Here is a 24,423-nt window from a genome sequence, read left to right as displayed (position 1 = left end):
CTGTGCCTGACCCAAAATGGCCCCTGCAGCAAGCAGGAGCAGCTCATAGCACCAAAAAGCCGAAAAAAAGCAAAAAAGCACTTTTACACTTTACACACAACACAGACACACACACACACACACACACACACAAAATGCTACATACAGCTTTGTGAGATATTGTGTGTTTGTGAAACACACCAAATCTCAGAAAGCTCTCACAAATATTTATTTTATTTTATTTTTAGATAAAGCAGTTAAATTTAAAACTTCCTAAACTACAAATAAAAAAAACCCCTCAATTAACTATTTTTTTAAAGCTCCCCCCAAAAAAGAAAAAATTTACCCAGTTGAAGGGACAGAACAGGCAGAATCAGTAGCTCACAGCCTCACAGATGAAAAAATCCTGCTAGCAGATGCAATCGATCACAAGGATTTCAGGAAGCGAATGAGGCAGACATAAGCAAGCTGGAAGCTGGGGGGAGGAAAGGTGGGTGGTTAGGCAGGCCAGGCAGGAGGGCAAGGGGACCGTGGGGGGGGGTAGCACATGGCCCGCAAATCATCCCCAGCGGCTGTGCGAACTATGAGAGCCCAGAGATGGGGGGGCGCACGCTAGGCCTCAACCGGCGATCTTTCCTTTTTCAGCAAGTAGAAGTTGGCGAGGCGTCCAGGCAAGGCAAGGAGTCCAAGCAAGGCAAGCCGGAGGCTGGGGGGGGGAAAAGAATGGGTGGTTAGCCAGGCCAGGCAGGCAGACCAGGGGACCATGGGGGGGTAGCACATGGCCCGCAAATCATCCCCGGCGGCTGTGCGAACTACGCGAGCCCGGGGATGAGGGGGGCGGCACGCTAGGCCTCAACCGGCGATCCTTACCTTTTTCGGTGAGGTGTCCAGGTGAGGCGTACCGGCAAGGTCCAAGGCAAGGCAGCGAGGTCCAAACTTCTGAGTGAAGTAGCTAGGCCACGTAGAAAGGGGACCTTATATAGGCCGGAGGTGGAGTGGGTGGGCCAGAAACGCCGAGTGGCAGGAAAAAAGCGCCGAGTGATTGGGAAGAAAAGCGGCAAACAGGCAAGCAGATGACTGACGATTGGGGGCCGATGAGCAGAGGGGGGATGAGCGGAGGGGCGGGGCCACAGATTTTTGCTACCGGATCGGCGAACCAAAACCAATTTCCACAACCTACTCACGCGATCCGGTCCGATCCGGTAGCATTTCATCCCTGCAACAATGCCATAATTTTTCTCTGAAGCTGAAGCAATAAAATGTGTACCCAGCCTTGAGTTAATCAAATATTTTTGGTCCAAAGATCTAATATGTGTTTCTTGTAAACAAACTATATCATTTTTAAATTGTTTCAAATAATGAAATATCTTTCTTCTTTTCTGTGGTGAATTTAAACCATTAACATTCCAGGATAAAAAACTGGTTGTCATTTTTGGCAGTCGGAAGCTGGAACACCCAATGTAACTCCGCTTTTTCTTTGGGTCTTGCTCCTCCCACAGCTTCTGTTTTAGTAACCTCTACCACTTGAGTTTGTTGGAGCTTAACTTCCTGTTCCTTACGTTTAGTAGCTGCTCTCGTCATCCTTTGTTCTTTTACTCCTTCTTTTGGTACTTCTCCCCCTTTAGATATATCCAACACTTGTAAAGAATCTTCCTCCATAACTATAACTGCAACTTGGTCTTGTGCATGCTTCATTGCTTCCCTTTTTCTTATTTCTTCAACATCCCTTCCTCTAGATTCTGGTGACGATGGGCTTCCAGCTTTCAATACATTAGCATAAACGTCTCTTGCTTTCCAAATTGTATTAAAGACGATGTGGTTTTCCTGCATAATACACAATTATCCCCACTGGGATATCCCATCTATATTCAATCTGCCTTTTTTTAAGCTCCTCCACCAGAAATGCATATTCTTTTCTGCTTCGCAGCATTTTGGGGGGAATTTCAAAATTAAAATTTCTTGTCCAGCTACCTGAATTTTCCCCCCCTTATAGGATCCTTGCAGAATTGCATTTCTCATTCTTCGAGTTGTAAAGTGAATAACCACATCTCTTGGCAGCTGTTTTGTCTGGCAGTCCAAGAGTTCACACAATAAATTTTGTCAATATGATATGCCACTTCATCTGGTAGCACTCCTATTATCTCTGCAAATGCTTCAGAAAAAATTCCTTTCAAATCTTCATTCTTATTTTCCCTTAAGCCCCTAATTCTTAAAGCAAATTCCATAGCTCTATATTGGACCAATACAATTTCATCATCTGTTTTTTCCACTTTGGCCTGAACCTCTTCTATCTTATTTTCCAGTTTTAAATTAGATTGCTTTATTTCCTCTACATTTTCTTCTAACAAATTCAAATTCGTTACCAAGCCTTGAACTAGCACAAGACTCTCTCAAATCTCTTTGTTCCCTTCTTGAATTTCTAACATCAGTTCTGTCATCTGTTTCAATTTCTCTTCAATAAGAGAGGTTTGCAAATTTATAGAGTCCTTTACAAAATCTTTCAGATTTTCCTGTAGTATTTCTAAGTTTAATGCTTTTGTATCAGCAGTATGAGCTGGAGAAACTCCCGCGCACCTAGAAGTTGTTAATTTTGTTTGTTTGGCTGCCATCTTTTAAACTTTCGTTTCACTTTAATCCAAATTAACAAAAGATCTTTTTTTATTGTCAAATAATACAGTCTTAAAGTCTCTTCCTTTTATGCTTTTATAGTTTAATGACTTCTAACAGCCTCTGGCAGCACTCTGCCCAGAGCAATAGGAATGTTCTCACTTTCGCTTTCTGTTTGTAAAGTCTTTAAGTTAATGGCGTCTTTAGTCTTTATCGGTCTTGCCTTCAAGTTGCAACAAAACCACAGGGAGTTTAGAAAATTGTTACTTGCATTTCTCATTCTCCTGCTTCTGTTCTGTCCGGTATAAAATAAGTTTATAATCCAATATAGGTCCCGGAGCCTGGTCATTATGATTATTTCTGCAAATGCAGCAGAGCCCTGTATACGGAGTGCCTTGGGCTAATAGGGAGCTTAACCATTCAAACCCCCGAAATCATTTCAGGGGTTTTAGGAAAGCTCTACCTTTGCCCATCTGCTCACCTCCCCCTCTTCTCCCGAGGGGGAGATTTTCCGAATCGCTAGGCTGCTGATTTACACTGCCTTAGCGATTCTAACATAGTCCAGAGGCTGACAGTCTAAAAGACCGACGCCATCACCAATGGAGCCAGGCGGAGTCCTGGATTTATTCTTAATAGCCATTTATTCTGGCTATTCTTGTCGGGGGTAGGTGCCACCTGTAAAACATCTTATACAAATTCTCTTTATACACAGTACACATTGTCATTTTATAATTTTGCGTCCACAGTTTTTGCCATACCTCTAAATCAATCCTATGTCCAAAAATTTTCCCCCAAGAATCATTGTTTCTTTTTTTTATTATTCAAAAAGTTTTACAAAAAATTTTTTCCCCCTTTCCCCACAACCCCACTCCCTTCACAAACCCCCTCCCCCCTGACTTCCCGGAACAAGCACAAGGTATAGTTAAAAATAAAACAAACATATGCTAAAAAAAATTTCCCCCAAAACTATTATACCAATTTTCCCTCTTTAGCTCTGACTTCCTCCTTACATAACCAAAATCCTTCAAAAAAATTAACAATAAACAGTAATAAAATATATAAGTCAATAGAACAAATTAATCCTAAAGTATTTAAAACCAGCTAAAGCATAAAAATCCAATCCAATTCAGAGAATATCTCCCTTATAGCTTCTATAACCATATAATTTTCCCCCAAGTCTTTCTTACATAAGATCTTTCGAGAATATTCTATTTAAAATTCAGTACAACACATTATAAAATTTCAATACAGGAAATTACAATATCTATTCAACTTTAGTCCTTCCTCGTCAAAATCCAGTATAAATCCAAATATCTAGTCTTTTATGATAGATATAAAACATGTAATCAACCCATTTCTTCCAGATCTTCCTGACGTATTGTCTTTCAGGGACGCTAATATTTTTATCTGTTAATATTTCCAAAAAAAATCCTTTCAAGGATAATACTTTTGTCTCTTGCCATTTTTTTTTGATGCATTAGTCTCTGTCTTTCCTTCATTACTCCTTTTGAAAAGTCAGTCGCAATATTTCCTAGTAGTTCCTTATGTCCAAGAATCCACAAGTTACTGCCGTATATTCCATCAGTCCGAAAAGAGAACTCTTGGAAAGCATTAACCCTGTGAATTTTTCCGTTTTGGGAGACAGCCTCCTGTAGCATAAATTCAGGCATTTCATCCAAACATTTTAAAAAAGCTTCTTTACATCAACTTGTTTATTCACGATCATATCTTCATATTTATCCACTTTTGTTTGTATCTCCTCCATTCCATTTTCCAAGTCCTGATTACACTGGTTAATTTCCTCCAAACTCTCATCCAAAATGTCTCCATTTTTTATCAATTTGTATTTTTGAATAATTAAATACATTCTTTCTGTATAATTCTGTATAAAGTCCCGAATCCATTCTTCTGAAAGAACCTTCATGGCAAAGTTCTTGCTGAGAATCCCCTTATAAAATACTTAAACAAACTAAAATAATCCAACAGTCCACAGTCCAGCACAATAAGATAAAGTCTCCATTCACTTTCACTTTCTCATCAAGTAAACGCCATTTTATTTCATTATGTTGATTGTAGATGAAAGAAGAAAAAAAAGTTTTTAAAAAAAAATAGAAGTCAGATTTAATACTTGCAATTTAAATGACTGATCTCCTGTGTTTATTCCGTCTGTTTATAAATATCCATAACAATCACTTGAAGCAGAAGTGGTTGCTCTCTTCTCTTTCTGCATGAAGCAGAGACATGCTGAGGCTGGAGCTGCTGCAGAGGGATTTCCAGGGAACTTTCCCCTTCGAGTTCCCCAAGCGGGGCCTCTAGAGAGTTCTACCTTTCCCTCTTCTGCTCTTTCTCTTCCCCTTTACCGGGGAAAGTACTTTCAGCTGGCGAACAGCTGATATTCGCTGTTTTCGCCATCTTTTTTACAGAATCCCAGCGCGGGCGCCCTTAGGGCGTCCTTTGGAGAGAGCGGAGCTACTGGAAGCGCAATCATTGTTTCTTGTTCTTCTAATTTAACCTCTAATAAATATCCATATAATTTTCTAATTAAATTATCATCTGTACCTTTAAAATTTTATCTAAATTAGATTATTATAGAAACCTTCTGTCTTGGAATCTTTATCATATCTGGAGTGTATTTGCAAGTAGGAAAACCAATTCATTTTTATACCTTGTGTTTCTAATTCTTGCATACTTTTAAATTCACCCTTTTCATTCAACAATTCACTATATCTAACAATTTGTTCCTTTCTAAATGTTATTGAGTATGAGAATGCCTCGATAGTTGATAATCAGACTGGAATTTTTAAGTAGTGGTTTTTCTTAATCTTTACCCAGTTTAATAACAAGGCCTGTCTTATAAAATGCCTTCTAAAATACTCCTGTGCTTTAGCTTCCGCATACCATAAAAAGGTATGCCATCCCAATAACAAGTCATTTATTTATTTATTTATTTATTTATTTATTTATTTATTTATTTATTTATTTATTTATTTATTTAATTAGATTTTTATACCGCCCTTCTCCCGAAGGACTCAGGGCGGTTCACAGCCAGATAAAACAACAATGAATAAATACAAGATAAAACAATAATTAAAAAATTTATTAAATATGGCCCAGATTAAAATATATTTTAAAACCCACTAATTAAGATTAAAACCGAATAAAAATGTCTAAAATTCTATGCCAGTCCTGCGCGGATAAATAGATATGTCTTCAGCTCGTGGTGGAAGGTCCGAAGGTCAGGAAGTTGACGAAGTCCTGGGGGAAGTTCATTCCAGAGGGTGGGAGCTCCCACAGAGAAGGCCCTCCCCCTGGGGGCCGCCAGTCGACATTGCTTGGCTGACGGTACCCTGAGGAGTCCCTCCCTGTGAGAGCGCACGGGTTGATGGGAGGCAAACGGTGGCAGTAGGGGTCCTGTAAATAACCGTTCCTAAGCCATGGAGCTCTTTAAAGGTGGTAACCAACACCTTGAAGTGCACCCGAAAGACCACAGGCAGCCAGTGCAGCTTGCGCAGGAGTGGTGTTACATGGGAGCCACAAGTGGCTCCCTCTATCACCCGTGCAGCTGCATTCTAGAGCTTTCGGGTGCTCTTCAAGGGGAGCCCCATGTAGAGAGCATTGCAGTAGTCCAAGCGAGAGGTAACAAGAGCATGAGTGACTGTACATAAGGCATCCCGGTCAAGAAAGGGGTGCAACTGGCGGATCAGGCAAACCTGATAAAAAGCTCTCCTGGAGACGGTCGCCAGATGTTCTTCAAAAGACAACCGCCCATCCAGGAGGATGCCAAAGTTGCGCACCCTCTCCATCGGGGCCAGTGACTCGCCCCCAACAGTCAGTCGCAGATGCAGCTGACTGTACCAGGATGCCGGCATCCACAGCCACTCCATCTTGGAGGGGTTGAGCTTGAGCCTGTTTCTCCCCATCCAGACCCGTACAGCTTCCAGACACCGGGACAGCACTTCGACAGCTTCGTTGGGGTGGCCTGGGGTGGAAAAGTACAGCTGTGTATCGTCAGCGTACAGTTGGTAACTCATCCCAAAGCCACTGATAATCTCACCCAGCAGCTTCATATAGATGTTGAACAGGAGAGGCGAGAGAATCGACCCCTGCGGCACCCCACACGTGAGGCGCCTGGGGGTCGATCTCTGTCCTCCTGCCAACACCGTCTGTGACCGGTCAGAGATATAGGAGGAGAACCACCGATAAACAGTGCCTCCCACTCCCAAACTCCCTAACTGGTGCAGCAGGATACCATGGTCGATGGTATCAAAAGCCGCTGAGAGGTCTAACAGGACCAGGGCAGAGGAATAACCCCTGTCCCGAGCCCTCCAGAGATCATCGACCAACGCGACCAAAGCTGTCTCTGTGCTGTACCCAGGCCAAAAGGTGGACTGGAACGGGTCTAGATAGACAGTTTCATCCAGGTACTGGGGTAGCTGACATGCCACCACACTCTCTACAACCTTCGCCATAAAACGAAGGTTGGAGACCAGACAATAATTTCCTAAAACAGCTGGATCCAGGGAAGGCTTCTTAAGGAGGGGTCTTACTACCGCCTCTTTCAAGACGGCAGGAAAAAACCCCTCCAACAAAGAAGCATTAATAATCCCCCGGAGCCAGCCTCGTGTCACCTTCTGCGTGGCCAACACCAGCCAGGAGGGGCACGGGTCCAGTAAACATGTGGTGGCATTCAGTCTCCCCAGCAACCTGTCCATGTCCTCAGGAGCCACAGGATCAAACCCATCCCAAATAGTCTCAACAAGACGAGTCTCCGATGACTCACCTGGATCTACCCAATTTTGATCCAACCCATCCCGAAGCTGAGCAATTTTATCGTGCAGATACATACTGAAATCCTCGGCACGCCCTTGTAGGGGGTCATCCCGCACCTCCTGTTGAAGAAGAGAGTGGGTCACCCGAAACAGGGCGACTGGGCGGTTATCTGCCAATGCAATGAGGGAGGAAACGTAGGAGCACTTAGCCTCCCTCAATGCCACTAAGTAGGTCTGAATATATGACCTAACTAGTGTTCGGTCAGCTTCCGAACGGGTGGATCTCCAGACACTCTCTAGGCGTCTTCTCCGGCGTTTCATCTCCCTCAGCTCCTCGGAAAACCAAGGAGTTGGTTGAGTTCTACGCCGGGTCAGAGGCCGCAAAGGCACGACACGGTCCAAAGCCCCAGCTGCAGCCTGTTCCCAGGCCGCGACTAGTTCTTTGGCCGTGCCGAGGGCTAGATCCTCAGGGAACGGCCCAAGCTCCGTCAGGAACCTCTCCGGGTCCATCAGGCACCTGGGACGGAACCAACGCATTGGTCCCGTCTCCCTGCGGTGTTGAGTGGCGGTCTGAAAGTCCAGACAAAGGAGAGAATGATCTAACCATGACAAAGGCTCAATGACTAAATCTCCTAAATCCAGATCATTCAACCACTGTCCCGAGATAAAAATCAGATCCAGTGTGCCTCCCGCGATGTGAGTAGGGCCATTCACTACTTGAGTCAGGTCCAAGGCCACCATGGAGGCCATGAACTCCCGAGCCATCGTCGATGACACGCTGATCGATGGCAAGTTGAAATCTCCCATGACCATAAGTCTGGGGGTCTTAACCGCCACCCCGGCAAGCACCTCCAATACTCGGGCAGGGCTGTTGTCACGCAGCAAGGAGCCAGGTACATGATCAACAAGCCCACCTGAACCCTATGACCCCACTTCACAAAGAGGGATTCACAACCTGCTATCTGAGGTACAGTAGTCTCCCTCGGTTCTAGACTCTCCTTAATAACAACCGCCACCCCCCCCACACCCCTACCTTGGGCCCTCGGCTGATGGAATGCTCAGAACCCGGTGGGCACATTTCGACAAGGGGAACCCCCCCCTTCCGTGCCCAACCAGGTCTCCGTAATGTCCATAAGGTCCGCGGACCCCCCCTGTATAAGATCACAAATTAGGGGGGCTTTGTTAACCACGGACCGTGCATTGCATAGCATCAGCTGAAAGCCCAAGCTCTGAGGATTCTGGCCATCCAGGGAACGGGAGAAGTCCGAGGGGCTGGGGCGCGCGATTGCTTTCAAACAGTGAGCACCCCGCCCCCAGGGATCAATATGGCCCCTCACTTCCGCCATACCTGCCCCTCCCACTTACCGTGCAGATGGAACCACCCTCACAAATAGGAACTCCGTCCTCCAAATACAACCGGACATACTGTTAAGGGGGTCACCTCCATCTCCTCCGAACATCGCCCCTCCCAGCAGGTCCAAGCCGCTCCAGAGGTCCAGAGGGGGGAAAGGCCGGAACACCTTTTAAGGCAATATTCTAGTATTTCTTAATGTTATTCATTCCTTGATCCACATTAAATTTGTTGCTTGATAATGTAGTTCCCAATTAGGCAATCCAAACCTTCCTCGTGTTCTCACATCTTGCAATAATTTTAATTTTATCTTCGCTTTTTTACCCTGCCAAATATATTTCAACACTATTTTATTCAATTCTTCAAAATATCCTTTCCCCAGTCTAATTAGGATTGCCTGGAACAAATAAATGATTCTAGGCAGTATATTCAACTTAATCATTGATATTCTCCCAATCAAGAATAGTTGTAAATTCTCCCATTTTGCCAAATCAGTCACAATCTGTTGTTTGAGTTTACTATAATTGTTCTCTTTGAGTGTACTACATCTTGCTGTCACATATATTCCCAAATATTTAACCTTGTTTGTGACCTGCATCTCTGATTGTTCCGCCAATTCAACTTTTTGTTTTATTACCATATTTTTTGTTAAGATCTTCGTTTTGTCTTTATTTATTTTCAATCCTGCAACTTTTCCATATTCTCCTATCTTGTCTATCAGTATAGTTATTTATTCTAATGGATCTTCAAGAATAAAAACCAGGTCATCCGCAAATGCTTGTAATTTATATTCTTCCTTTTGGATTTTCATACCTTTTATTTCTTCTTCTTCTCTAATATTTCTGTTTAACACTTCCAGTGTTAATACAAACAACAGAGGTGACAGCGGGCAACCTTGCCTTGTTCCTTTTTTTATTTGGATCGATTCTGTCAATTCTCCATTTATCATTACTTTGGCTGTTTCTTTAGCTTCTATAGCCTGAATAAACTTTCTGCCAAAGCCCATCTGTTCCAGTTGTATTAACATAAAACGCCATTTTATGTTGTCAAAAGCTTTCTGTGCATCAAGAAATATCAAAGCCATTTGCTTTTCGGGATGGGCCTCATAGTATTCCAGGGTGTCCAGGATTATCCTCATATTATCTTTAATCTGTCTTTTTGGCAGAAGTCCATTTTGATCAGAATGTATAAAGTTATTTAAATATCTTTTGAGTCTTTCTGCCAATATTAAAGCAAAAATTTTATAATCTGAGTTTAACTAAGATATGGGTCTGTAGTTCTTAATTTGCTGCAAGCCAGTGTCCTCCTTTGGAATAAGTGTGATGTAGGCCTCTGTCCATGTCTTAGGTAGTTTCTTCTTTAGCATCACTTCATTCATAACTTCTAGTAGTGGGAGACTCAATGACTCCTGAAATGTCTTATAGTATTCTGCTGGCAACCCGTCTGGGCCTGGTGCCTTCCCATCAAAATAGTATTTTTATTTTTATAACCTGTCTGTAATGTAGGAAGTCTAGGACTAAGAAAAGCCCTTGTACGAATTCCTTTTTTATCTATATTTTCCAGCTTTTTGCCATCATCCCTGACCCCTTTCAGAAAAGCAAACCATTCATACAAAATGTTTTTTTTTTTCAAAAATAGCATTTTATTTTTACCTACCTGCAACGTAAAACTCCTAGAGCAAATACAGGATATTGCTCAAACTCCTTTCATTACAATAGGGTCCCGGCTCAGAAATTGATCCATCCTTTGTTTACATTGAAATCCATTCCTGTATGTTTACATATACACTGATACAATCATAGGAATTGATCCATTCTTTGTTTACATTGAAATCCTTTCTTATATTTTTACATATACACTGATACAATCAATCTACCATGCGGTGTGTGTAAACAGACTTTGCGCCCCCTGCAGTTCTAACATTAGCCACCCTCACTACTTCCTGTAAAAGGGGCTGATGTTTATGACATCATAGTCCTCCAAGGGAGGGAGGGAGGACCCCCGGAAGTGATGTTGTGCTACTTCTTGTAAAAGGGAGTTGAGCGCCAGACAGGAGGGCGAGGGATTATGATGTCACAGTCTTCCAAGGGTGGGGCAGACCGGAAATGATGTCACAAAATGGGCAGTTCTAGTGAGCCCTAAAAACAAGTCCTCCAAGGGTGGGGGCCGGAAATGACATCACAAAACTGGGTGGGGTTTGGGGTGGGGTTAAACAAGTCCTCCAAGGGCGGGACCGGAAGTGACTTCACAAAAATGGGTGGGGCTACAAACTCCTCAAAACAACAGTTCTCCAAGGGTGTGGTGTGATGTCACAAAAGAGGCAGAGCTAACTCCGCTCTAAAAATGGTATGTACTCTTACTACTGCTGCTCATTTTAGATCTTGCGATATGGTAGAACCTAGATATTTGAAGGTTTCAACTGTTGATACTGTGTTGTCTAGTATTGTGAGAGGTGGAAGTATGGAAGGGTTCTCCTAAAGTCTACCACCATTTCTACAGTTTTGAGTGTGTTCAGTTCCAGATTGTTCTGGTCTCACCACGAAGCTTGTCGTTCAACCTCCCGCCTGCATGTGGATTCATAATTGTCTCAAATGAAACCGATCACTGTTTTGTCATCTGCGAACTTCAGTAGTTTGACAGATGGATCGTTGGAGATGCAGTCATTGGTATACAGAGAGAAGAGAAGTGGGGAGAGCACACAGCCTTGGAGGGGGGGCCTGTGCTAATTGTACAGATATCTGATGGGATTCTGCTTAGCTTCATCTACTGCTTCCTGTTTGTTAGGAAGCTTGTGATCCACTTACAAGTATGTTCAGGTACCTGTAGCTGGTTTAGCTTAGTTAGAAGAGTGTCTGGAATGATGGTATTAAATGCTAAACTAAAGTCTACAAAGAGGACCCTTGCATAGGTCTTTGGAGACTCAAGATGTTGTAGGATATAGTGCAGACCCATATTAACAGCATCATCTATTGATCTATTTGCTCGGTATGCCAATTGCAAGGGGTCTAACAGCGGATCCGTGATGGTTTTCAAGTGGGACAGCACTAGCCTTTCAAAGGTTTTCATGACTACAGATTTTATTTATTTATTTATTTATTTATTAAATTTTTATACCGCCCTTCTCCCGAAGGACTCAGGACGGTGTACAGCCAAAATAAAACACAATATATATACAATTAAAATCAAAATTTAAAATAAAGCATATTACAACAAGGGCCAATGTTTAAAAATTTAAATTTTAAATTTTAAAAATTTAAAACCCCACAACAATAAAACCCAGTTTAAAATGTTAAAAAACCATTATACCAGTCCAGCTTGAATAAATAAGTATGTTTTTAGCTCACGGCGAAAGGTCCGAAGATCAGGCACTTGGCGTAGGCCAGGGGGAAGTTCATTCCAGAGCGTCGATGCTCCAACAGAGAAGGCCCTACTCCTGGGGGCCACCAGCCGACATTGTTTGGCGGACGGCACCCTGAGGAGACCTTCTCTGTGAGAGCGTACCAATAGGTGGGAGGCATAAGGTAACAGCAGGCAGTCTCATAAGATGTTAGAACAACTGGTCTGTAGTCATTCAGTTCCTTGATGGTGGGCTTCTTTGGCACTGGGATGATAGTAGAGTGTTTGAAGCAAGAAGGAACATAGCACATTTCTAGTGATTTATTGAAGATATGGGTGAAGATGGGGGCTAATTAGTCAGCACAGATTTTTAAGCAAGAAGGAGTTATCTTGTCTGGCCCTGGAGCTTTTCCTGGCTTTTGTCTGTGAAATAGGTCTTGCATTTCCTTTTCTATGATCACTAAGGGGTTGTGAACCCAAGGGGATGGGGTCAGTTGTAGGAGGCTTAGCTGTTGTTGGTATGTAATGGTTTTGCAAAAGCCAGATAAGATATGGCTGTGGGTTCAACAAAACCATATATCTATATATGGTTAATGATATTGGGGTTTTGTCTGGTGACACTTGAAACTGGGCTTTCTCAATCATTACCTGTTACTGTAAATAACATAGTCTTTATGAAATCTTCAAAATCTGTTTCATAATTTAATAATTGTTAATAGTGTTAAACGGTTTTTAATATGAGCTTTGTGTATATTTTGTTTAAGTGCATTTAAATTATTTCATTTCTACTGTAAATTTCCCTGAGTCATTTTGAAATATTGGTATAAAAATAAAATAATTATAACAAATTTCATATATATCTTTTTTTCTTTGTTGTGTTTTCTGTTATTTTTTTGTTAAAACATTTTCTATGCTTTCTTTCTCTGTATTTTGTATATACATGTATATATCTCCATTTATTATTTTTGCTTTGGTTTTTGTTATTAATTAATTATGATTAATTAAAAAGCAATAAAAACAAAAACAATATTTCAATACTATTAAAATAGTAATAATAGCACTAGAAATAATAAAAAAATAGCAGATCTATTTATAAATTTGTGCTCAAGGTAAAAATATTTAACATTATCCAAGACTGTAGTGTTTTAGTTAAAACAATTAAAAACAATTTTGTTTTCAGTTTTTTTCCATCTATTTTAATGTTATAACTGTAGTCCATGGTCCACCTCTAGATAGAAGACAATTTGTTATAATTGCTGTTCAAAACATTTTAGAAAGCTGCAGAAATGTACCAGTTAATAATTTGGTGTCCTTTGTGGAAATCACATATTTCTTTCTTTTTGTTATTCATATGGCAGATAAGAGGGCATTTTTTTTAAAAAAAGTTTTACAAAGTTTTTCCCCCTCCCCCCCACCCCTCCCCTCTCCCTTCACAATCCCCCCCCCCCCCCGACTTCCCGGAACAAACATAAGGTATAGTTAAAAATAAAACAAACATATGCTAAAAAAATTTCCCTCCTAACTCAATTATACTCCTGCGATTCTCATCAAATCCTAACCTCCCCCAAAACAATCAGAAATAATACTTCCTAATCATTCAAAGGCAGTCTGATAACTCTTAGTCTAATATCTGCTTTGAATATAGTCAATCCATTTTTTCCATTCGTTTAAATATCTTTCTTGTGTATTGTCTTTCAAAAAGGCTGAGATTTTTGCCATCTCAGCCAAATTGGCAAAGTTGCCAAATTGGCAACTTTCAATATCCATTCTTCTATTTTCTTCTTTTTTCTTCCAATACTGTCCTATCAGTAATCTTACTGCTGTTATTAGATTTAAAATCAGTTTAGTCTCAATTACTGTAGACTCTGTAATAATTCCCAGCAGAAAAAATTGCGGCAGGATCTTTATCTTCTTTTTCACAACATTTTGTAAAATCCACCAAATTTTTATCCAAAAAGCCTTAATATTCTTACAAGTCCACCAAATACGGAAATATGTAGCGTCATCACAATTACATCTCCAACATTTTGCTTGCATATCTGGATACATACACGATAGTTTCTTAGGATCTAAATGCCATCTATAAAACATTTTATAAAAATTTTCCCTTAAATACTGTGCCTGCGTAAATTTAACATTTCTAACCCAAATATTTTCCCAAGTATCCAATAATATTGGCTCCTGAAAATTTTGTGCCCACTTTATTATACAGTCTTTTACCAAGTCCCTTTCAGAATCAATTTCAAGTAACACATTATACAATCTCTTTATATGCTCCTGAGATTGATTTCTAATTTGCTTTACCAAATTTTCCTCATTCTGTACTATACCAATTTTCTGATCTTCCTTCCATCTAGCACGTAGTTGCCCATATTGAAACCAAGTATAATTTTTCCCTTCTTTTAATACATGAAGAGGGCATTTTAAATAGACCAAATATTTATACATGAAAACAGAGTAAAAGAATATAGACTAGTCCTGGGATGGGGAAGGAATAAGCAAACTGAAGAAATCTTCAATTTTAATACTGAGAAAGAGGAAAGTATAAGATAAACTTTTAAAAAACTCTCTGCCTTGCTTTTATTTAATATTGGATAGAAAAGTCTTGACAGGCTTTCAAGATTCTGTTACTCCATTCAAAAACAATAAAAGAGTATTCTTAAAATCCATGCTATGGCACTTTCTAGGCCTTGTCTATTTGCAAGAAGGAGAATGATAATTTATTTCAGTATGGTTGTTTCTGACTTGAGAAAGTGTTAATGTTGCAAAAACCTCATATTTTGATTATATCTATCCCATGACATTCTAAAGCAGCATTTTTCAACCTTGTTTGCCTGAGGTTGTGTGGACTTCAACTTCCAGAATTCCACTGTCAGCCATATAGGATTGAAGGACTGCCCTTGAAGGACATTAAAAAGTCCAACTGGTACAGAACATGGCAGCATGAGCAGTTAAAGGAATCAGTTATCTGGCATATGAGACACCACTGCTCTATGAGCTGCTTTGGCTACCAATTTGCTTGCAGCTACAATTCAAGGTGATAGGTACCTGTGAAGCTGGGTTAATTACAGCACCTCTTCACGGCTATTTCCACCTATGCTACCTAATTGGGCAAGAGGGGAATGTTGCAGATACTGTTAGCCAAGGAATATTGCTGGCAGGGCTCAGTAAAAGCCTTTTTTGTGTGTGGCACCTACCCCTGGAACACCTCCCCCGAGATTAAGTTGGCTGCAATCCTTCTGTATGGCCTTGAAGCCTGGTTCTGTGCTTGACCCTGGAACCCTGGAACATATATCGTGGAGCCTGTTTCCTGGCTGTGCTGTAAGCTTTTATGCTGCTCTATCTGCTGCAAGTTTTATTTCTCATTTTATTTTTATAGTTATGTATACAGTGAGCCACCACAATCATGAACTCACATGAGAAATTATAGAAATCAGTTTGATTGATGAATAATATTGATATATTTTGAAGCTCATATTTTCAACGCAATTAGAGAGCAGATATACGTAATATGTATTGGAAAAAGCTAGCTTCTTAATAGGTAGAATATACTGTATTTTTTGGAGTATAAGATGCACTCTCCCCCCCAAAAAAGTGGGTGGAAATGTCTGTGTATCTTATACAGCAAATGTTGTCAAAGCCCCGCCTACCCACCAGTCTCCACCCTTTGGCCATTTTCATCCTCTGCACACCCAATTTTAGACCTGTTCCAGGCTGCAGGGATACCCTCAGCCCATTGCCGTCTCCAAGCATTGTGTTTTTGACCTCCACATGTTGCATTTTCAGCTGATTCCAGGTGGTGGGGATTGCCGCTGCTGCCAATCCTTGCTGCCTGGAAGTGGCTGAAAACACAATGCGCAGAGGCAAAAAACGCAACACGCGGAGGTGGCGATGGGCTGTGGGTTTCCCTGCAGCCTGGAATCACTGATTGGTGGCGTTCTGGGAAGCTGATCCAACTGCCAATCAGCTGTTCATGGTGAATCAGGCTGCAATAACTTGCAACCTGACCAAGCTGTTTGCTGCAAGGACACTAGCCAGATGAATACTGATGGATGCTGGTAGGCAAAGGCAGATATTTTTTTTCTTGTTTTCCTCCCCAAAAACTAATGTGCATCTTATACTCCAGAACATCTTATATTCCAAAAAAGACGGCATATGGAATAAGGGAATCTGCATATATACTTGTCAGACAAAATCATATAAGACTCAATTCTGAACTATTGTGTTTAATCCTCGTAAAAGTAAGTATTGCAATAGCAAGTTAACGTTAACCAGGAATAGACTCTAGCTTGACATTGATATACAGGTAGTTCCCCATTTATGACCACAATTGAACCCAAAACTTCTTTTCCTAAGTGAGGCAGTTTTTAAGTGAATTTGGCCCCATTCTATGAACTTCCTTACCACAGTTGTTAAATGAATCATTGCAGTTAAGTTAATAACACAGTTGTTAAGTGATTCTAGCTTCCCCCAAAGACTTCGCTTGTCAGAAGGTTGCAAAAGGTGATCATATGACTCCAGGACGCTGCAACTGTCACAAACATGAGCCAGTTGTCAAGCACCTGAATTTGGATCACATGACCATGGGGATGTGCAACAGTTGTAAGTGTGAACAACAGTCCTAAGTCATTTCAGTGCCATTGTAACTTTGAACTGTCAATAAATGAAAGGTTGTAAGTCAAGGAATAACTGTATATTTCTAGACATTATAGCCAGAGTCTAAAAAATATTTAATAAATGCGTAACTTATATCATTTCAAACTGGAAATATGTACTCCCTTACCATCATCACCTCTTGAAGAACATGATTGCTATACAGAAATTAAAGCTCTTGAACAGAACTAGAGACTAGCCTTACCAATTGATATCAGGATTGACATTTGATACATCTGTGACTGCATGTATATAGCTAGATTGACACTATTGGTGATATAAGTGTATAACCTGGGTCTGAAAGAATTGAACATTACTTGTTAACCCCTTATTTAGGGTAGAAGTTTGTTTTGGGATGTCTTACCTCTCATTTGGTCTTCTATCTTGATAAATTAAAAAAAAATATGGGGGGACATAAGAGACAGAATGTAATACAGTACATGTTCAGTGTTCACTTGTGAAGACAGACTTGCTCTCCTAGGTTGGATATGTATTGATATACAAATATAAAATAAAAGAATAGAAATATCATAAGTACAGAATACTCTGTATGTGAGTGGTTGCTGAAAAACAGAAATGATTTTATTCAGAGAGATAATGGAACAATACAAATGAGGAACAGTGAAATATTCTGGGCCAATAGCAGCAGTGGTAATTCTCTTTCCCCATCCTTGTTTGTGCTTCAACCAACATTCTGGTGATGACAACACTGTTGGAAGAAAAAAGGCTGATGCCAAGAATGAATCCTTTCGAGAGTCATTCATTTGTAAGTAGTCAGAATATAGTCAGCTTCCAAGAACAGAAGGAAAAAACCAAAAACTTAGCTTTCAATACATAGACTTAACTGATGCAATCTCCCCTCTCCTCCCAAAAGTCTATTAAATCAAACTTTATAGCATTCGTTGGGTTTTTAAATTATTGGTTGCAAATTAACCTTGTATTTTCCTCTGTTTTATTTATTTTTAAACGCTATCTCTGTTCTCTGCCATATTAATACTGTTACATGACAGAGCATTCTTATAAGGTTTGCTGGTGGGCATCAGGAAGCTCCTTCCTCCTCCATCACTACCAGGTCCCTCCTCCAAATTATATTCTAAGAAATTGGATGCCCTTCCTTGTAATAATAGAGACTAATCCTGTAGCCTTTTCACCTACAAATTCCAACTACGCAGAAAATGCATGGAGTTTCCCACCTGAACCAGGACCATCTCCCATCCCTTCTGTAATCTCTGTACTATAATGGGAAGAATGAATCAAAGATGAAATGTGTTTTGGATTCTTAGCACTTATTGAAAGGACTTCCAAAAATTTTTGAGAGATAACAGATGGTTGCATGCATTATAAATATTATAACAGTTCATCTGCAAGAACTTCAAAAGACTAGAATGCATGACTGGCCACGCAGTCAGGTTTCTGCATCTGCCCTCAGTTCTGTCTCAGGGATAGAGCAGACTTGTTAGGCATAAAAAGTACAACTAACAAGCAGAAAACCTAAAGATGAAAGGGAGAGTTCTAGAATGTGAGACATATGAGATGAAGATGTATATGAAATGGAAATTCTACTTTCCCTCTGTGTCTTTGGAGAAGAGAAAGGCGTGTAACAAAAGAGATCTTTTCTACTCTAAATGAAGAAGAAATAGAAATAGAAGGAGAAGTACTCATAACCTGTCAGGCTTCTGACAAAAGAATGTTTTTCCAAAGGTACAAGAATCATAAATAAATATATTGTTGAAAAACTATGAAGTCATTGCTATATATCATATGTGAGTTCTATTAGAATGAAATCAAGGTTCAAAATTATATTACTTCTTTCTCCATGCAACTGATGCAATTGAGCTAGATGTCCTCTTTTGAACAAAAGGATATTTATATATTGCTGTCCAACTCCATAGCAACTCGGATTTTCATCTGTCTCTTTTGTTTTGGTAATAGACAGATCTGGTGTCGGATTGGTTTGTTGTTTTAAATAGAATTAGCTCTCACATAATCAGAAAAAGGGAGGAGCAGAATAATTTAATAACTCCAGGAAAAAAGTAATAATTTAATAACTCAGAGAGAGAAGGGAAAGAGAAAATAGGAAAGGAGATAATACAAAGGCTGACCCTGATAAAGTGGAACTAACAGTTCCCAGGTTAGAGAGAAATGTTACCTAAATATATGAACTGCTACCAGGCAAAATGCTAAGTATTACTGCAATATGAACTCCTTTTTCAGTTTGCTGTTTCACTATTGTTCTCTCTGCTGCACAGTTTTAAGAGCTGTGTTAACTGAAATTGATTTCCGGGTGCAATTCAAGCTGCTGATTGAAACATTTGATATTCTATCTGGCTCCAGGCTTGGTTATCTTAAGGACTACCTTCTGTATAAATTTTGCCTGCTTGATCAGATTCAACAAATTCAACACCCCACCAAATGTCCTATTTACCCAAGAATGCATTTGATGGGACCTATGAAACAGACACTTTCAATTGCTGCCCCATGCTATGGAATTTCCTTCCTACAGAGATCCAGACAAACTGTTTCCTTCAAGGTTTCAGGACAGCAAAGCTATCTGGTCCTTAAGGAAGGCGTGTGCTGAATGTGTTTTTCTTTTAATCCTCTATGATGCCATTGAGGTTTTTATGGGATTATTTTTAACTGAAGGTTTTTTTAAAAATAATGCTTCTGATTGTCAGACATTCATAGGCTTTGGACTACCATGCAGATTTAGTAATTAAAAAATTTGAAAGGCAGAAGGAAAAGGTTGAAAGTTTAAATTCTGGATGATGGCTCTACATTTTTGAAGCATTGTTCTATGAAGAGATGAATCAGACAGTTTTCAGGCTGCATAGGTATGATTACATATGGCAGAAATCAAACATTCCACAATTAGAATTTATACCAAGCTTGGGGATGGTACTATCATGAATTGTGAATGTTTTGTTGATTCTACTAAAGTACCAGTGAATTCTGTTTTGTACCAATTTCTACAAAAAAATAAATCTATAGGGTTGATCACCTAAGACTGAAACACAAGTAGATTGTTTACTAATGTGATGATTGCAAACATATAAACAAATACATGAAAGGATAGATGAGAAAAAACAAATTCAGTTCTTTGAAATGGCCAAGTCAAAGTCTAGACTTAAAGGCCACAAAAATGTTACGGTAGGATCTGAAACAAGCAGCTCATGATGGAAAAATAATTCTAATTCACACTGTTGGGAATTTGTCTTGGAAGACTGGGCCAAAATTTCTACAGAGCATCCACAAATTCCAGTACAGAAAAAAATTGGCTATAATTATTGCAGTAGGAGTAGTGCAATCATTTGTTGAATTCTATTCTTCATATTAGCTAATAATATATGGCTACTTTATTATATAAATGAAAAAGCATTAAACTTTGATATTATTTGTTCCCTCTAACTCCTTTATATAATAGGAGGACTCATATGCGATTCAGCAGTGATTACATATCTTCAGCAGTGATAATAAAATAATAAAAGATATGCAAACATTTAAAAATCTGAAAGGAGGCAAAAATGTCTTCACAGATCTCTGTATGTTGGACATAGCTGCAAAAGATGAAAAATTTCTTCATCTGGTTTATTACTTTGTCTTCTCAGTATAACAACAACAACAACAACAACAAAGTTGGAAGGGACCTTGGAGGTCTTCTAGTCCAACCCCCTACCCAGGCAGGAAACCCTACACGATTTCAGACAAATGGTTATCCAACATTTTCTTAAAAATTTCCAGTGTTGGAGCATTCACAACTTCTGCAGACAAGTTGTTCCACTGATTAATTGTTCTAACAGTCAGGAAATTTCTCCTTAGTTCTAAGTTGCTTCTCTCCTTGATTAGTTTCCACCCATTGCTTCTTGTTCTACCCTCAGGTGCTTTGAAAAATGGTTTTACTCCCTCTTCTTTGTGGCAACCCCTGAGATATTGGAACACTGCTAACATGTTTCCCCTAGTCCTTCTTTTCATTAAACTAGACATAATGAGTTCCTGCAACCGTTCTTCATATGTTTTAGCCTCCAGTCCCCTAATCATCTTTGTTGCTCTCTATATTTATACTTCTCTCCACCAGATTTAGAGAAAAACACCCTCAGACCTCTTGATTAATGGAGTGTGCTCAGAAGGTATGACCTTTTTATCTTACGAAGAGATTCACATTTTATTTGTTAACACTGGCTAACTTTTCCCATGAGATACCAAAGAACAGTGTTTCTGAGAATTAATAAACTAATCCTCTTACTAGTTCTATTCTCTTTTAGAAACTATACCAAGTATCTTAAATGCTTCACCATCTATTAAGCTTTTTATATAATTTTTTAAATTTCATTTCTGATTTTGAAAGTTAAACAAAATTACTAGAAGATCACTAGAAAATCTAAACATTCCAGGCTAAATTTAAGAATAGGAAAAAAAATCCCTCTCCAATATTATTGCCTTGAAAATACACATTGTCACCAAGATTCAGACTTGAAGAAGACCTTACCTATGTTTGATTATAGCAGAAGGTATCCAAAAAAATCAATTCTTTCAGTTGTTGATCTTGTCTTTTCAATTAATTCTACCATTTCATTTCAAATGAAACAATATAATTTGATTTAGTGGAATAATTCTTTGAATAATTCTTTGAGAGAATTTTTTCTGTATTAGAACATTGTCAATGTTTTCTAATTTCAATCATTATACCTCCATTCCTCATAGTTGCAGATATGAGAACACATTTTCTATTCTTCCATTCAGTCATGTCCTCTGTGACTATTTAGATAGTCCCTGCAGTATTCTCTGCAAGGTTTCTGAGTAGTACTTTGCCCTTGCCTCCTCACTTGGACTCAAAGAAAGTGATTGGCCGAAGGTCACCCAACTGCCTTCATGTGCAAGGCAGGACTAGAACGCATGGTCGGGTTTCTAGCCTGATGCCTTAACCACTACATCAAACTGTTTCTGATGAGAATGTATATACGGTACTTTGCCATAAAGACATAGTTAAATTTGCAGCAATGCCTTTTTTTTTAGCATAACCACATTTAAAAATAAATGACAAATATAAAAATTGAGTGTGAGTTTAAAAAATAAATGTCTAATATAAAAATTGAGTGTGAGTTTAAAAAATGGAGAAGAATCTGACTTTAATTTTTGCACTGTTGCTAAAATGTTACTTTCCAGATGTGTTTTGATCGTTGGATAGTTTTGATACTCTCTTAAATCAAGTGGTAAAGCCACCATCCACTCAAAAGAAGAAGTAGCTGAAACCATCCTGACAAATGTCTTCATGTTCATGGTTGCTTGCATTTGCTTGGGGTAATTAGTATGTGCATAAAAAATACACACTATATTGGTAGATACTTCCCGTTCAAATACTGTGCTCCTTTGTAGAAATGAAAGCAAAATCTGATTTTATCTGAATTTAGGGTATGCAGTGCAATACTTCAGAGTATGCAAAAAAGGAAGGGGTTAGGTTGAAATCTGCTCTTCTAATTTAATATTTCCTGAAGGATTTAAATGAAAAAATGGTGAAAGAATAATTATTTATTTTTCATTTTTATTTAGCATTGCCACATAGAGTATACAAACTGTTTCCTTTGCAAAAAGTTTCACAAACTGATAATTGAAAATCACTCCTTTTGTGAAAGTATTTATAATATGAAAAAATGTCCCAAGAATGCCCAAGCATGCTGTTTAAAAATAAAACAATTTTAAAAAATTTGCAGTCACTATTAAAAAGCCCAACAAAACTGAATGCCAATGGGGTAGAAACTAGAAAAAAATCCTAAAATACCCTTTAGAATTATTTCTGAATGTGTAAGTGTATAGTGTGGTTATGAAAAGGAAGTGGGTTGTTTAATGACAAATACATGGTTAGGGTTTTGCTCTGTTTTCAGTGCTCATAAATAGCTTTTTACATTTTTTGCTTACATGTGTATATTTTCCAGTTTCGGTTCATGTATTCTTGATTCTGTTCCATGGTATTTAAAAATATTAGTAAACTATTAGTAAGCAACAGAAATTTGCTATCCATGGACCCAAATGGGAACCTCAGGTAGAAAGGATAAGGTAAATCCCATGCTTTTTCTTATGGCAACAGCTGTCTCAGTCAAGAAGACAATAAGATCACATGTTGGTCTTATTTCTTTCCAACAGATAGGTATGAGGAAAAACTGAAATATTTGGGGATTTTAGCTTTTATTTTGAAGTGATTATAGCATTTAATAATAGCACTTAGACTTACATACCGCTTCACAGGGCTTTACAGCCATCTCTAAACAGTTTACAGAGTCAGCATATTGCCCCCAATAATCTGGATCCTTATTTTACAAACCTCAGAAGGGTGAAAGGATGAATCAATCTTGAACTGGTGAGAATCAAACTAGTGAACTGCTGGCAGCCATCAGTCAGCAGAATACTGCATACTAACCAAAAATAAGAGGCTTAGGGGATTTTTAACTAGTTGTTTTAACAGATTTTTTAAGGGGAGTTTTAATGGGGATTTTAAGGGGAGGGTGGGAATGGGGAGGGATTTGACGGGTGGGGGAGAGAACCCGTCGGGGAGGGATCCAGCCCCTGTGCTTGTTCGCGACACTATTACATCTGGTCTGAAGGCAGAGGGGGAGGGCTCTGTTCCAGGACTAGAGGGTTGTTTGATCTGTACGGTAAGTGGGAGAGGCAGATATGGTGGAGGGAGGGGGCCGTATCGAGAGTTGGGAGCACGTGTGCGATGTCTGAAAGTGATCACGTGCTCCGGCCCCTCAGTCCCTACCCGTTCCTCGGGCGGCCATGATCCTCAGAGCTTGGATCTTCGGCTGATGTTATGTAATGCCCGGTCCGTGGCTAATAAAGCTCCCCTGATTTGCGATCTTATTCAGGGGGAGTCCGCGGACCTTATGGGCATTACGGAGACCTGGTTGGGTCCAGAAGGGGGGGTTCCCCTTGTTGAGCTGTGCCCTCCAGGTTTCCGAGCATTTCATCAGCCGAGGGCCCAAGGTAGGGGTGAGTGGGTGGCGGTTGTCATTAAGGAAGATCTAGAGCCGAGGGAGGCCACTGTTCCTCAGATTGCCGGCTGTGAATCCCTTTATGTATGGTGGGGGCCATAGGAATCAGTTGGGCTTGTTGATCGCGTACCTGGCTCCTTGCTGCATGACCACAGCCCTGCCTGAGCTGTTGGAGGTACTTGCCACTGTGGCGGTTGAGACCCCCAGACTTATAGTCATGGGGGATTTCAACCTACCATCAGCTGGCTTGTTATCGACTGCAGCTCGGGAGTTCCAGGCTTCCATGACAGCCTTGGACTTGATTCGAGTAAATGATGGCCCTACGCACATGGGGGGAGGCACGCTGGATCTGATTTATATCTCTGGACAGTGGTTAAATGATCTGGAATTAGATGCTTTAGTAACAGAACCAATGTCATGGTCCGATCATTTTCTCCTTCGCCTAGACTTCCGAACCACCACTCACCATCACAGGGAGACAGAACCTATACGTTGGTTCCGTCCCAGGCGCCTGATGGACCCCGAGAGGTTCCTGACGGAGCTTGGGCCATTCCCTGAGGATCTGGCCCACGGCACGACTGAGGAACTAGTCGTGGCCTGGGAACAGGCCACGGCTGGGGCCTTGGACCGTGTCGCGCCTTTGTGGCCTCTGACCCGGCGCAGATCTCGTCCGGCCCCTTGGTTCTCCGAGGGGCTGAGGGAGATGAAACGCCGGAGAAGATGCCTAGAGAGCACCTGGAAGTCC

General features: G+C 40.2%; 1 protein-coding gene across 2 annotated transcripts in view; it reads left to right on the top strand.

Moving 5' to 3' along the window:
• UMAD1 (UBAP1-MVB12-associated (UMA) domain containing 1) overlaps nucleotides 1-24,423 on the top strand; it is a 140,391-nt gene that overhangs the window by 106,153 nt on the left and 9,815 nt on the right. Inside the window, exon 5 of one of the 2 annotated variants that reach the window (XM_058182198.1) lies at nucleotides 20,768-20,785. The exons of the other annotated variant lie outside the window; for it this stretch is intronic. Within the exon in view, the coding sequence (XP_058038181.1) occupies nucleotide 20,768 (1 nt within the window). The 3' untranslated portion in view covers nucleotides 20,769-20,785. Of the gene's footprint in view, nucleotides 1-20,767; nucleotides 20,786-24,423 lie in introns of those variants that run through there. 2 annotated transcript variants of the gene reach the window in all.

Source organism: Ahaetulla prasina, chromosome 4, assembly GCF_028640845.1.
Source record: "Ahaetulla prasina isolate Xishuangbanna chromosome 4, ASM2864084v1, whole genome shotgun sequence".
Classification (NCBI taxonomy): Eukaryota; Metazoa; Chordata; class Lepidosauria; order Squamata; family Colubridae; genus Ahaetulla; species Ahaetulla prasina.
Note: the sequence above shows the minus strand (reverse complement) of the source record. Positions and strands in the feature narration are given on the sequence as shown.